This window comes from Thermobia domestica, chromosome 1, assembly GCF_964235325.1.
Source record: "Thermobia domestica chromosome 1, izTheDome1.hap1.1, whole genome shotgun sequence".
Classification (NCBI taxonomy): domain Eukaryota; kingdom Metazoa; phylum Arthropoda; class Insecta; order Zygentoma; family Lepismatidae; genus Thermobia; species Thermobia domestica.
In genome coordinates this window covers 266664872-266680922 of record NC_137454.1, presented here as the reverse complement: position 1 = coordinate 266680922, position 16051 = coordinate 266664872, and the positions used below count along the sequence as shown (strand labels likewise).

General features: G+C 35.8%; 1 protein-coding gene across 24 annotated transcripts in view; it reads right to left on the bottom strand.

Moving 5' to 3' along the window:
- The window catches only part of CaMKII (Calcium/calmodulin-dependent protein kinase II), a 1422941-nt gene that overhangs the window by 965642 nt on the left and 441248 nt on the right, over nucleotides 1–16051 (bottom strand). For 22 of the 24 annotated variants that reach the window (XM_081726431.1, XM_081726433.1, XM_081726335.1 and 19 more), the window contains exon 9: nucleotides 6–128. The exons of the other annotated variants lie outside the window; for them this stretch is intronic. In XM_081726431.1, coding sequence (XP_081582557.1) covers nucleotides 6–128 — 123 coding nt within the window. The remainder of the gene's footprint in view (nucleotides 1–5; nucleotides 129–16051) is intronic. 24 annotated transcript variants of the gene reach the window in all.

Genomic DNA, 16051 nt, shown 5'->3' with positions numbered 1-16051 from the left:
CTTACACATATCCAGGGATGCTTTAGAGCCTCTAAAGCAGTTATCCTCTTTGCAGGATTTACTGTCAACATTTGGTTGATCAGATTTTTCGCTTCCGGTGTGACTGTATCCCACTCTGGTGAAGGATACTATTGAAATTAAAATATTATTTCTTAATTCAGTTTATACTCAAACATGATACGAAAATTTAAGAATATATATATATATATATATATATATATATATATATATATATATATATATAACATATTTATCACTTGTTTAGAAAAATATTCAGAATTCTGTCTGTCTTCTTTTCGATAAAATACTTCATATTTATCGAACACAACTGATACCTGTGATCATTTTCAGAAATTTTCAGGGTTCTTCCCGACGCTACACTAAATAAAAACCTCTGAATTTTAACAAGAATCATGTCAAGTATAAAACTAGGTATGAAGAACGCAATATTCCCTGCTACTAGCTAATGTTATTATTAGGAACACTGTGAAAAAGAGAATGAAATAAATAAATAAACATCTGCTTAAAAATTGGATAGTTCGCACAAATTTTAAATAACAATTATGCGAAAACTGTTGCCCAAAGATTGATGGGCAGCATAATGTCATAAAGGAACTTTTAATCTTCTTCAGAAACAGCAATTAATTTTGTTTTACAACAAATAGATTTCAAGTAATTTACAATTAATTGAAACGTTATATCGTTTGATTAAGTTCACTTCAGTAATGTGTAGCAAAAGGAGATCTCCCCCCTTCGAAAGTATGCCTGAAGGACACGAGGCTCAATTTAAAAGCTTCGGGTGCAAGGGATTCGAGGTAGATCCCGGGGCATATGTAAGTTTGCAGTGCATAATATCGTGTTCGTGGGCTTTCTCGGGGTTTTCATGTCTCCTCCCACCAATTCCCTCACAACCTCTATTACAGTCATTTATAACTGAAGGCTCTGAACGTCACAGTTTATTTTTATTTTTTTTATTTTATTTATTTATTTATTTATTTTATTTATTTATTTATTTTTTTTTTTTTTGGTCCAGGGAATGGAAATGAAAGTATGTTTTCCAGAACTATAATTTGAGGAAACGGTGATTCAATGGTAGAGCATTTAGCTTCAGTTAGGGATTCTTGGTCCGATACCCGGGCAACTGAGTTTGTGCTACGTAATAGTGTGTTCTTGGCTCCTTGTCAGATTATTACGAATTTCAAATTGACACGTAAAACGAAAATATTTATTTATTTACCAACATGATTCCAGATACAGCTGAGGGCCAGTTTACACTGGAATATCTAACAAATCTAAGAGATGATAACATAATACAATAATAATAATAATAAAATAACATGTAAGGGATAACAAGAAAGGTTGACAATAGTTGACTTAAGTTTATCGACTAGAATGACGTCGTGGTGCGGAGCTGAATGCATTTCAGAATTAAATAAGTCTACGAATGTATGTGACATTTCGTTGCATAGTTTAGGAAGCCAGTAAAACAGAGAACGTTGAACTATTGAAAGTCTAGGTCGTACTATATGAAAAAGGTGTGTGTTACGTGTTTGTCTGAAGGGAATTCGGAAATACAATTCTGAGAGTAACGTTTTGGACCTGAGTTGACTATGTGTGAGTTTATACAAATATCTCAGGTCATTAATTTTATGACAAGTGTCAGGTAGTTGAATATTTAGTGTTTGTAATAGTTCGTGTTTTGTCATCGCATGTGTTCGAGGTACTCTAAAGCGTACTATTGCCGATAGGTAAACAATTCCAATTTAGGAGAAATTGTCTTGTAGAAAGTTGCTAGGAAAGAGATGTTCCGTATTTCTGTTAATCTGACAGAAGTTCTAGAAGACGCATCAAATGCTTAATGATAACGTTTATATGTTCTGTGGAAGTTACTTTTGTGTCAAACGTAACACCGAGATCCTTTTGACTATTGACTCGCGTGATGGGCAAACCAGTTATGTTGTATGAAGTGTGTACAATATTTTTCTTCAGGGGAAATGTTATGGATTTACTCTTAACGGGATTAACTTTTAGGAGCCATGTGTTACACCAGGAGGAAAAATTATCAATGTCGTTTTGAAGAAGCTCGGAGACTTCTATACTGTTAACTTCTCGGAAGAGTTTGAAGCCATCTGCAAATAATAGGATTCTGCTAGAATTTGATTTGAAGCGACTAGTCAGGTCATTCATGTAGAATATGAATAAGAATGGTCCAAATACGCTTCCCTGTGCTACTCCGGATGTTACACGTAAAGGGTTAGAAATCGATTCCACCAGGACGACTCTGGGGCGACCTTGTAAGTAGCTATTCAACAAAGATAACAGTGTCTCATGAACACTGAATTTATTGGAGATTTCGTAAGTTGGATAAGAATGGTTAATGGAATCGAAGGCACTAGATAAATCGAAATAGATGGTGTCAAGTTGTGGATTGTTGGAAACACTATTTACAGCATGGTTAAGCACGTTACTAAGGTAAGTGAGGCAAGAGTTATTTGACACGAAACCATGTTGAGCTATATTAATATACGGAGAGGTGAATTTGAAAGGTCTGTTTTTGATAATTTTCTCGCAGACGATACATATGTTTGAGAGTAGCGAGATCATAGGTGTCCAAACTCGCGAGTCCGGCGCTCGTGAGCTCAGCATCTGCCGCTCAAACGGGCTCGGGCTCAACAACTGAGCGCGAGCCCCAATGATATAAGTGAGCGCGAGCCCAGATGATTGCAAGCCCAGTTGAGGGAAGTGATCGTAAGCCCGAGTGAGCGCGAGCCCAGTTGGGAGAATTGATCGCAAGCTGAAGAAAGCGCAATCACAGTTGAGGAAAGTGAGCGCGAGCCCGAGTGAAAGCGTGCCCAGTTGAAAGAAGTGAGTGCGTGCCCGAGTGAGCGATAGCCCAGTTGAGAGAAATGAGCGCGAAAACGAGTGAGTGCAAGATCAGTTGAGAGAAATGAGCGTGAGCTCAATTGAGTGCGAGCCCGTGCTCACTTCGCACTCACGTGGACTCATTTGCTTCAGTCAAAAAGATAGGAAACACATTCCATGTGCAGAATTGAAAAGGAAGATTGAAACAAACTTTACAAAAAGAAAAAGCACATTCTTGAGGTCTGAGCTGTAATTTTATAGTTTAAAGCATCAAACACATTTCGATAGAAAATCAACTTTTTCATGGTTATTGTGAGGGGATAGTATTTGTTTGAGGCAGTTTTTTTTTTTTTTTGTTTGTTTGTTTTTTGTTAGTAACAACTTCCATGAACGAAGCTTTTTTTAAATTAAGATCATAGAGTAAGAAAACTGCTTGATCTTGCAAAATAGGAAATTTAGTATACTAGCAACTAATGAAGCTATGAGTTCATAGAAAAGTCCAGCGAAATATGTATTATTTAATTGTAGCTTCTTTAAATCCCAATAAACATTAGTAGCTCTTAAGAATGTTGAATACCTGGATCATCATAGTTTTTCAGCCAATTAATTTATATGAGGAAACATTTTATTTATTTGTTGAAATAAACAAGAATTTTAGTTAATTTTACTGACTTCTTCTTGAGATCTTTAAATGTATTCTATGCGAAATTTAACTACTGTATTATGTAATTTTAATATTTATAAATTAAAACTAAAACAATATTACATTTATATGCAGCAAGAATATTTTTTAAGCAAGGAACACTTAAATAGGCCAAAAGGAGAAACTAGTAAAATTAAATTACTAAAATCTACTTTATTTAAAAGAAAAATACTTCCTTATATAAATCAATGGGCTAGAAAAAAGTAAGGCAGATAGCAATTCAACATCCAAGAAAATAACACACACACCTCCTTCCATTAAAGTCTTTTTTCGAAAACTATCCTGAAACGATGGCGTATCGTTTGTTACAACCAGAGTTAAAAGTGAGGGGTGACACTGGGGACGTCATCCCCCACTTCCAAAACTATCTATGGCGTTTCTCCACTTCCTAAAAAATACAATGGGCAAAGATCGGCACATGGTACGGCGTTGACATCATGCGTCCCCCCAAACTTTTCAGATCCATTTTTAACCCTGGTTACAACTCGATTTTGGTGTTGTTTGACACAATGGATTTATCAAATCTTATTACCGGCTATTATTGATATTGATTCACTGTGAATAAGTGGTTAGTATTCTCATCTGCTGAAAAAGAATTTTAAGCTCCAAACAAACGAACACAAAACATTCTAAATTTCACGCTAGGTTCGTAAATTGACATAATTACATTTTCTCTTTTAACGTAGTCCTTAATATTACATTTTATATAACGTACCGTACTATTTTTCCTTTATGTTATGCCATTAAAGAACCGGCTTTTAATATACTTAAGGAAATGTACAGATGAATCGAAAACTAGAACCACACTATGTTTACCATTTTCAAAAATATTGCACATAACTTCTTGACTCAAACTGATGCTATGACGTAAATTTCATTCATAAACATCTTAACTGAGCTTTCATTACTTTTAATTTTTTTTTGGTATTGTTTTAACAAAATACAGGCTATAATCAACGCATACTTTCAAATTTTCAGTTTTAATACTCTTAAACTTGGCCTAAATTAAGAAATGTTCATATTTAATATATTTTAGCAGAATTATATATGTCTTCAAATACATAATTAAAAATAGAGGTTGCTCTTGAGGGAAGTCGCATCGTTTTCTTAAAGTTTTCTTGCTTCAAAGTGACGGGAAAAAAGTAATCTAATGGACTTAGAAGATGCAGGCCCTATTGGGAACACTATTGTGGGGCTCCAGGTTTAAAAAAAATAAGTAAATAAATCGCACTAAGACTATATATACAATCAAGGTATTCATGGAGGTCTCATATCACTTAATAGGCCTACTTTTTCATCAGAAGTTGGAAGCGTAAAGAAATAAAGAAACTACTGCGGAATTAACTTCAGAAGATATTGCTTGTTTCTAGAAACTTAATATAAACTATTCACTCACTCAAATTCTAGATGCAGGCCAACAGGCTATACGCTCCCTTGTTTATGTTCATGGATGTAAATGTATTAAATATGTTGTTGTGAGCACTTCACAAGCCAAGAGTAGCAGAGCCATCTAATAATCTGATGATCACTTGGCCGAGGATCCCGCGAGCAGAATGTATTAATTACATATATATTACTTGCAGAATTTAACCATAGGAGCCACACTGGTTTCCATAGGGGCTCATTATGCTGCTAAAACGACACTGGACAGTAGATTACACTCTAGTGCGGGGCCCGACTGGGAGCAATCGATCCAATCCGCTAAAGTCCAGCCCTGATTGTTGTGTACGACAATTAATATGTTAGGAAAGTTTTCTTCTTTTAGTTTGAAGCAACAAAAAGTCTTAATTTCTATCCGTGTTACTTCTCTTACAAACCCCCTCCGATTAAAACTACAATATAAAAAAACAGAAAAGATTTTTGTGCATTTCCTTCTCTTAGTCACATTCTTCTGTAATAACAGGTTAATGTGGTATTTCTTCATATAAAAAAGTTAGTACTCTGGAGGTATACACTGCCAAAAGTTCTCAACAATCGTTAATTTTTAATGCTTTGGATTTGCACCCTCCGTATAGGATAGGCCGGAACTCCTGTAAGTATTACTGGAGCCCATGATACCATTGATATTGCAATACCCTCTGAAGTACCATTATTTCGTTGTGTTATATTCAAACCATACAAAGGGGTCAGACAAAGTTCCCTTTTACCTTTTGGTTTGCTTTTAGCTTCCGCAGAGGTAGCTGTTTTCTTATAAAATGGTTTTAACCACCACTTATAGTCATTGATATCAGATCCTGTTACTTCCTTTACCAAACGTTTAGCAGACTTTCGGGAAACGTTTAGCGCTTGTTATAAGTTCTGTAATTTCACGAATGTTAAATACCTGTACTGTCTTCTTAAATTTCTACTCCTAATTCTACTTCTAAAGCTGTCTTCTCACAAAAATATAAATAAATAAAAATAAAAACCTAAGTATTTGTGTGTAAGTTAAAAACAAGAGATATTAATGCGTAATGTCTGGTTCCTGTTACGTCCGGGATAATTGTCTGTTGATGGCCAAGCATCATCCCAGACCAGGTAAACATATAAAGTATTTGTGCTGTGCTGGTGCACATTTGTGCAAAATTAATATTATGATAAACTGCTTACTCAGAACAAAATCCTACTCACTTTGTTGAAGTGGATTTTCCTATGTTTAATATATGATACAGTTTATTTCTAGCCGATTTTATTACACTTAATTTGTACAAATTTATATTTCTCCTTTTATTTATTTATTTATTTATTTATTTCATAAGGGCAATACAACAGGCTTAATGCCCAGTTATAGTGTCGTGTACATAATTAAATAACATACACTATTATACATACATTGTTATACATACACAAATATATATAGTTTAATTATGGAGATGTTATGGTCTGACAATTGTTTTGAACGTTTTTCGTACATACCAAATACATCTACTACATGAAATCTAATCATCTCGTTATGTGAAGCACACATTCTTCACAGAGGAGACTTACGTAATACGTTAGTTTTTGCTTTTCTACAATAGTGTGTCCCAGTGTTTGCTGTTCTAGTCTTGCCTGTTGGAACACATAATAATGCTTCTGAAACTAATTCTGGACAACTAATTTTACCGTTTAATAATTTATGTACGAACAACAAATCAAAAAATCCATCTCCTTTTTTTATAATGTTTAAAAACTAAAATTTGTTACTAATTCTTCATAGGGGGCATACTTTGGGTAGAAACCGGTTTTCTTGTACGCTAGCATTTTTAAGAATTTAAACTGTATATTTTCTACTGCGTTAGAGTATTTAATGACATTTGGTGTCCAAGCAGTACAACGGTATTCTAATTTTGACCTCACATACGAAAAATATAACAACCTTATAAATGTTGATTCTTTCTGCAAATCCTGTCCTATCCTAAAAATTAAACCTAGGTTTCTATATGCATTACTTGCTATCGTTTCAATGTTTTGGGCAAAGGTTAGTTTGCTATCGAATATAACTCCTGCGGTAGACAAGGAAGTGCCACTTATTGTATGGGTAAAGTTAATTGGATTTGCTTTCCTTGTGAAAGATACAGATTTACATTTGGACACATTCAGAACTAATTTATTCTTATCAAACCATATTTGAACCCTCTATAGATCCTGTTGAAGTTTCATGCACTCATCAATTAAACTTACCTTGGAGTATAATTTACGATCGTCGGCAAAAAGAACTTGAGAAGTTTTAATATACAGAGGATTATCATTAATAACAAGAAGAAACAACGGGGGACCTAGATTAGAATCTTGAGCGACTCCCGATAGAGTATTCAATTTTTCAGTTACAAATTCTTTGTAAGAAACATATTGTGTTCGGTCATGCAAGTATGATACAAGATACTCCATTGTTTGTTTCAAAAAATTCAGAGATGCTACTTTTAGTAGCAAGACTTAATGATCAACGATGTCAAATTCCTTGCTAAAATCAGTATAAACGACATCTACTTGACCGTCTATATCTAATTCTATTGCTGTAAAATTTGTTAAAATTGATAAGTTTGTCGAAGTATATCTATTACGTAAGAAGGCGTATTGATAAGTTGAAAGAATTGTTTTTACATTGTTTAAAATTCGCGTATATACTTTCAAGATTGTTGTCCAAGGGCGGCAGAATAGCTATTGGCCTGACATTTTCTATTTCTCTCTTCTTTCCAGATTTTGGTAATAGACAAACTAAACTTCTTTTCCATTTATCTGGTAAAGTACTTGCTCTGATAGAAATACTGAAAGTAATGCGGAGTGGATATTTAAATACATCACTGCAACCTTTCACAACGTAAGGAGGAATGTTATCAGGACCACAAGATGCTTTATTGTAAACTGAATGAAAATAATGTGCAACATGCTATTTCATTGGCATGTTGGATATCATAGTCATTGTATGTAAGGGTGCTTGATAACAAATGTGTTTGCGTTTAATAAAACAACAGATCTGGCTTGGGTCTTTCTCGATAGAACATTCTGAGTTTAAAATAAAAGTTTTGTGGGCTAATTTTATTCACATTTTATTTTTCTAGGCAGTCTTTCAAATTGATCACGATGATAAAGTAGGTCAAAATTAGAACATGTTATTTGATTTATATTAAAGTCCCCTATGCAAAGAACGGTGTTCCTACTACTCACAATAATTCATAAAACAAGTCATATGTCGTTACAGTTGTATTCGGAGGAATGTATACTGCACAAATAAACATCTTTAATGAATGACTGGAAAGCTTGACAATTACACATTCAACATTTAGATCACAAGAATTTATATAGGATACATTGTAATTTTGATGTACTGCTATTATTACAACCTTTCCCTTACAATTATTTGATAGCAAGATTTCTGTCTTGACGAAAAACTTGGTATCTTTAGTCTGTATAAAAAAAACTTTTCGGTGACTGTGTGATTACATTATAATTATTTGATAGGGCTTTGGACCGTAAGCCAAAAATATTTTAATAAAAAACTGAAAACAATTTACAAGTATGGTTTTGAAGCATGTCTTCGGATACATAGCTATTATCTATGGAGCACGACAATGAATGAGCTTCGGGGCTTGGCAATACAATAAAACTTGGGAGCTGAAGGTCTGCTTTAACACATCTGGGATTTTCTAATTTTGTTGTACTTACTAATTGATGCAGTTCCTGAGCACAAAATTCTCATCGGTTGTAGGTCGATTTCCGCTTCACTGACTCGGGGTTGAGTTTGGTTTCTTAACCATGGGGATGGAACAGGGGGAGGGTTAACATTCTTGAGAGTAATAATGCTTTCACTTTGAATGCCTTACGCTTACATTATGACAGGAGTTCAGAGGATGTAAGCTGGATTGTGGACCATACAATGGTTCAATACTTGCAGTATCACATTCACAATCAGTATATTATACTGTAATTTGGACATCTTTGTTACCCTGACTAAACGAAAATAAAATCACCTATACTTTATTCCTAATAATATACATTCGACAACAGTATTACAAGCTCTCCCCACTGGTCTAGTGGCTAGCACGCGCGACATAAGTGATCGATTCGCGGTGGGAGAGTATTGAACGACAGTGGTTCAGATTTCACGTTAAAGCTACAAGTCCACGTACCATATAGCCTCGTGGATGAAAGAGAACGCTAACCGATAATCAATTAATCCATCAACAGTATTGCAAATTTCAGCTGCATAAACAATATATGAGTTGAGGGACTGGTTAATTCATTTTGTTAAAGCAGCTGTTTTAACGAAAGTTCAGTATTAACGTGTCAGGTATTTCTATGAGATAAGAAAAAAACATTATTTTGTAACTAAATGATAGCCCTATCCACGTAGATTTTGCAAGCAGAAATAATGAAAATCGATACAAAAGTGACTAACATTATTTTAATAAAAATCGATTCTGATAGGTGTAGTTTGAGCTGTCGCAAAAATAGGAAAAGTTACAAAATTCCGATTACTTTTAACAACAGTATCATGGGTGGGAATTGGAGCAGGGGATACGCCATTGATCAGTCCATTTCATATATGTCCGTCTAAACTTCCGAATCCGACGCTCGCGCTCAACCGGGCTAGGGCTCAATAATTGAGCACGAGCCCGAGTAAGCCCGAACTCCAGTGAAATAAGTCAGCACGAGCCCAACTGAGAGAAGTGAGCGCGAGACCCAATGAAATACGTGAGCGCGAGCCCAATTGAGGGAACTGAGCGCGAGCCAGATGAGTGTGAGCCCAGTCAAGAGAAATGAGCGTGAGCTGAGTTGAGAGAAGTGATCACGAGCGAGAGTGAGTGCGAGGCCAGTCGAGAGAAATGAGCGAGAGATCGAGTGAGTGCGAGCTCAATTGAGAGAAGTGAGCGCGAGCCCAGTTATGACAGGTGAGCGCGAGCCCAGTTGAGAGAGATGAGCCTAAATTCAGTTGAGAGAAGTGATCATGAGCACGAGTGAGCGCGAGCTCAGTTGAGACAGGTGAGCGCGAGCCCAGTGGTAAATGGCCATCTATGAGCGAAATAGGCCTGTAGGATGCCACGAGATCTCTCGATCCGGATTTGTAGCTGGGGAGACACTGGCGTTTTCCAAGACGAGGGAAAAGAGCCTTCCATGAAACATCTATTAAAAATGAGCGAAAGTGGAAAAGAACTAATAATTGCTGTGGAACGCAGAAAGATCGAGTTTATATTGTCAGGACCAGAGGCTCTCTCAGGCCGGAGAGACAATAAGAATGACTCAACCTCTGAAGGAGTGGTAGATATCTGAGGTAACATGAATGGGCAAACGGATTGAAATTTGGTGTATAGTATTTCTTTTTCCGAAGTATAGATTTCTGAATGGTACCACATTTCCTAGAAATGGGGCATTAGTTCCCCATACCCTCTTTAGGGATAGTCATTTCTAAATACCTTAGAAATGAGCTGTAAAGTAGAAAAAAAAAGATAGAAGTAAAACACCTTACAACACCTAACCTAATACCTTACTGTCTTGTAAATGAGCTCCATACTCTGCTGTTCATTTCGGCGAAAATATTAATAGCTCTTTCTTTGGATTCAGGTATCCTACAAAGCTTCCACACGAAGTTCGTTATTGTAAGTGTCCGTAATTCAGGAGGTGTTCATAATTTGTCATGCTGTTCGATAAGTAATTTTTCACTCTTTTCAGGGCACTCAGTGAAAGTTTTCAAAACTCTGAAGTTAATGGAATGCTCAATACCATATTTAGCAGCTTTGTTGTCTCCCTGATATACGCTTTGAAGTTCATTACTGAGAATACATTTCAAGTATTCGGGAAGAGAAATGTGTTGGTTACTATCGGAACATAAGTTGATAAGTTCATTCTTAAGCTGATCTGAGCAAAAAGTGTTAGGAAAGGTGGATATCAAGTCATTCAATTTGCTGTATGAAGGATTTGTTGATATATACTAAATTTTCTATAATTTATTAGTTCTACAATGACCAGATTTTTGTATTTTTCAAATCTTTCATTTGCACAATTATTAAGCGAAGAATCTAATATAAATAAAATTGAGTTTGTTTGTGTGTTTGTCTCTCTTTGTGTATGTGTGCGGCCTGGGGATCAAAAGAGTGGATCGAGTTACCAAAATTTGATCACGGGTACCTTGGTCTAGGCCAAGACGAAGCGTTTTTTTTTTTTAAATTCGAACCAGGTGGTCTCAGGGGGAGGGGGCGTTTACCGGGGCATGTAAAAGTACTTGTCACTCTCGCGAAAAACATAAAAGTGATAGAACTGCCAATACGTTTCAACTTTTCGTTAGGGGGTTCTTTATTTATTCTGATGTTGGAGACACACAGGGACAATATATATATATTAATGATCTTCAAGGTTACGTTATAACAATTTAACATTATTATGGAGGGAGCTCGATATATGGTTTAAAATAAAAACAAATAAGAAGAAATAGCGGTCTGTTTCTTTCACTTAGAAATCCAGCTTAAAATAAACAAGATAGGAAACCCTCAAACGTAGACAGACCAGCAAATGTCTTTTCGCAGGTACTACTACACAGCGCGAGTCTTTGGACTTTAACATCTCACGTGGCTTTTCTCCTACGCTTCTATAGGTTGATGCAAGTTAAATGAATGCAGCAGAGAAATAATGTTCAAGGTTTCGAGGGACACTTTGCTTTCTGTCTTTCATATGGAAGCATTAAATATATATATATATATATATATATATATATAGGAAATTTTAAGTTCAGCATCTTTAAATTACAAAATTTTAAGTTAGTAATTTAGGCTTAATGGCTTAATATATATAAAATTCTAAAGGGTAGACGCTGTCTACCTTGTCTCCCCTCAAGCCTCACCACTGGTCGGAATTACATAATTTTATGCAGTGTTATAAAATTTGACAACTTTTACCACATCTCAAAAACGGTTTGAGATATCATATTGTTGTGATCTTCACATCTATAGAAAAGCATCCATGCAATTGGATGGGGTACTTACCTTAGTAGTTTTTCGAAATCGAGGCTTTTGAAAATCGAATTTTCAGTTCCTTGTAACTTTGTTCATATTCATTCGAAATCCGTCACATTATGGTCATAGTACGAGTATTAGACACTAAAGTACTTTAGATGTGCACTACTCTCCGTTTGTGCCATCAGTGTTATTATTGCTGTAGGGGCCACCAAAATTTGTATGTTTGTGATACTGTGGTATCCTTAATTTGCAGCACTGAATAACAAATTCAGATTGCAAGTTTCCGTTTAACATGGCCAGTCATTGCCAAAAGTTTGAGCATACATTTGATTTTTCAAAATTTTCCCCACAGATACATTATACCCATACAAACCCTGTTTATTGAGCTTACTTTGCAAAATAAACATCACAGAGAACCAAGATGGCAACCGGAGAAGACAACGCTTAGTGGTTTGTCTGTTACTATCTCTCTTTCCCCGGTTGTAAACGATCTTAACAAAACAATCTCTAATGTGGCATTAACTGGAATAAGGGTACTCTCAAATTCACTTACGATTCCTCTCTATTCTATTGTGCAACCTTAAATATTAATCTCATTCAGATTTACTGTTATTTCATATAGAGTCAGTGTTGCCATCCTCACACAGAAAAACGCCAAGCAAGTCCAAAAACAACTCTCTCAATAGCAGGTATGCGTTAATGGAAGAGGCCATTAACAGCATGCAAGAGAAAGTAAGTCGCCTTGTAGATGCCCAAACTAAGTCAGGTGGGAAGCCATCATCGACGTCTGCAAATAATGAAAACATTGATGTCTGTGATTCTGCAAGAACTTGCAGAATTGAAAAACAAATGAAAGATTTAAAATCTCAAGTGGAGCAACTAAACGGGACACTAGTGGCTCACGATGATCGACTGGACAGCATGAAACAATAAAGCCGGAGAAAATACCTGCTATTACACGGAATTACTGATAAGATCCTACCAGTGTAGCAATTGATTTTATAAGGAGTAAATTGGACATTTATCTAAACACAGAACATTTGGACAAGTCACATTGGAATGAAACGGAGAATCAGGACTGTTGCAAATGTGGTGGTTGAAGGAAACAAGCCTTTAATTGTGAAATTTGTGTCATATCGTTACAGGGAAGTGGTGGAAAGCCAAAAATAAATTGAAAGGCAGAAAATTTCTTATCACCGAATCTCTTACCACAAAACGACTGGCCTTACTTCGCCAAGCTAGGTAAGCCTTTGGGGTCCGCAATAATTGGACATCAGATGGCAAAATTGTCAATGCTCTTGAGAACCAGAAGTATTATGTCACCTCGGAGCGATAGTAGCTTAACCTTATTATAGTGAAACGGTGTAGGGAACTTGAACTACGCCTTTGAGTGAGCGAGACTTGTACGTTTGGAATAAATGTGTAGAATACATTATGTTTCTTGTGTTGTGTTAACGTATGTAATTTCCTTATGCGTGATGTGTGTGTTTCGTGTGTGTGTAATTTTTCTACTAGAAGCATTCTTATATGTAACTAGTGTTCGGCAATCAGCGTTTTTAATCACCCAGTTCTTGGTAAGTTTTTGTTATACGTTTCTTCATTTTTATGTAGCCTACATAATGAGATTTTTTTATATATGTATCTTCTTTTTACTTAATTGTTAACAGTACTTAAATTTTTAGCATGTCTCAAATAGAAAAACTGCCAGAGATAGCAACACCAACTTCAACTTCCACAGAAATATTTCGTACCTACTCCTCCCCTAACGGAACTGAAGATCACTTTCCACCCCTCGCTCCCCTCACCTTCTTTCTTCTCCCTTCACTCTTCCCCCTGGCACATTTACTGCAAACAGAACTGGGTAAACCAGCAGCAGGGATAGCCCTAAATGTCATTCACCTCAACGCACAGTCCCTTCTAAGCTCTTTCGATGAATTTCAAACTATTGTTCTTCCTCAAAATAGTCTGCACCTGATTTTGATATCCGAAACGTGGACAAAGCCAAGTTTGAATAGTAGCCTGTATGAGTTACCGGGTTATCAGTTCATAAGAAATGACAGAACGCTAAACGGCGCTGGTGGAGTTCGTATCTATATGAGGGATGACGTTGATTCGAAAATTCTGGCTATGTTACCACAGGAATACAGCTACTGTACTGGGTGCATCATCATTGAATGTAGTTTCTGGAATAAAGAAGTTCTAATTTGTTCGGTGTACAGAACGCCAAAAGTAAATTTTAAAAATTTCGAATATGAAATATTGCAACACTTGTCCTTTTATGAAAATTGTTTAGTTCTCGGTGCTTTTAATTTTAACATGCTGAAGTCGAACAGTGAAAGTGAAATATTTCATGATGTTTTATCCGGCCTTAACCTGACAATGTGCGCTCTAAACCCCACTTTCCATACTGCTACATCACATTCACTACTCAATCTCATCTTACCTAATAATCCGCAAAAAAATTGTTCACTATGGGCAATTATCACTTCCAGGTATATGTTACCACGATCTAGTGTTCGCCTGCTACTCTATACATACTCCGAAGAGACTGTCAAAACTTATTTCATACAGAAACTTGAATAAAATAAATTAAGCTGACCTTTTCTTCGATGCGGCAAATATTCCTTGGCAGGTAATCTACAACTCTTCGTCTATAGACAAACAACTTAATTTCTTTGCTCCACTCATTAAACACAAAGTATCGCGACCTTCTTCCCCGTGGATAACTAAAGACATTCTAAATTTAAATGCTAAACGCGATTCCTCTTATAGACAATGCACGAAATCTCGTAAAGATAATCCAGTACAGGCTGACGACTGTTTTAATAAATATGAGATCTTACGAAATAGATGTACACACTTAATTAGGAAAACTAAAATGGAATCTGCCTCGAACCTATCGAACAGCACGGGTAACTCGAAAATTTTGTGGAAAAAGTTAAATATATTAGGGATCAAGAGCAGTAGGAAACAAAATATGGCTAACAATAAATTTACTGCAGATGTTGTGACATTAAGTTAGTAATACAGATTCTAAAATTGCATATGATGATAGTCCAGAATGTACAGAAAACGTTTTTTCCTTTGAATGTGTCAGTCCTCTAACAGTCATGAAAGTCATCAATAGAATAAAATCAAATGATACTCGAGCTGACCAAATTAGTATTAAATTTATTTTAAAATGTTTGCCTTTTATACTAAATTCTATCACTAACATTTTCAACCGCTCTCTTATGAGCGGCACTTTTCCATCTGCTTTGAAAACAGCTGAAGTCCTAGCGTTCCCCGAAACAAGTAGTATCACAACTATTAATGATTTTCGGCCAATTAGTATTTTACCTGCTCTTTCAAAGGCATTAGAATATATTGTTAGTGATCAAATTCGAACCCATCTAATGAAATATTTTTTTTTTTGATCCGTTTCAATCAGGCTTCAGAAAGTACCACAGTACTGCTACAGCTGTTACTACGTCACGGACGACATTAGAGTAGCAATGAATAGAAAGCAAGTAACTGTTCTTGCTCTACTAGATTTCTCTAAAGCTTTTCAATCAATTATACATAAGATTCTCTTCCATAAATTGGCGACAAAATTTATCTCCTTCAATGGTGCTATGAAATAAGTTAAAAATTATCTACAAGGACGGAAGCAATTTGTAACTGTAACCGATACTTCTTCTGCACTGCGGAATCTCACTCACGGCGTTCCTCAAGGAAAATACTGCGTAAGTATCACCTATACGCAGATTATTTTTAAATATATATCTAGGTCAACCCGAAAACTTGGACAATTCAATTCAACAAATAAATTATGATTTGCACCGCATTTGCTTGTGGTCAAATGAAAATAGCATAAATCCACTTAAATGGAAGTGCATTTGTCTCTCCTCTAAACGACTTATACACATGTACCGTTCGAATATACCCACAGTAGAGATGAATGGAACAATTATTCCATTTTCTGAAACTGTTACAAATCTCGGTGTAATAATAGATCAATTCCTTGAGTGGAAACCTCACATTAACGCTATATGTAAGAAAGCGTTCCGATCTTTGCATTCACTCAGTGGACTAAAGA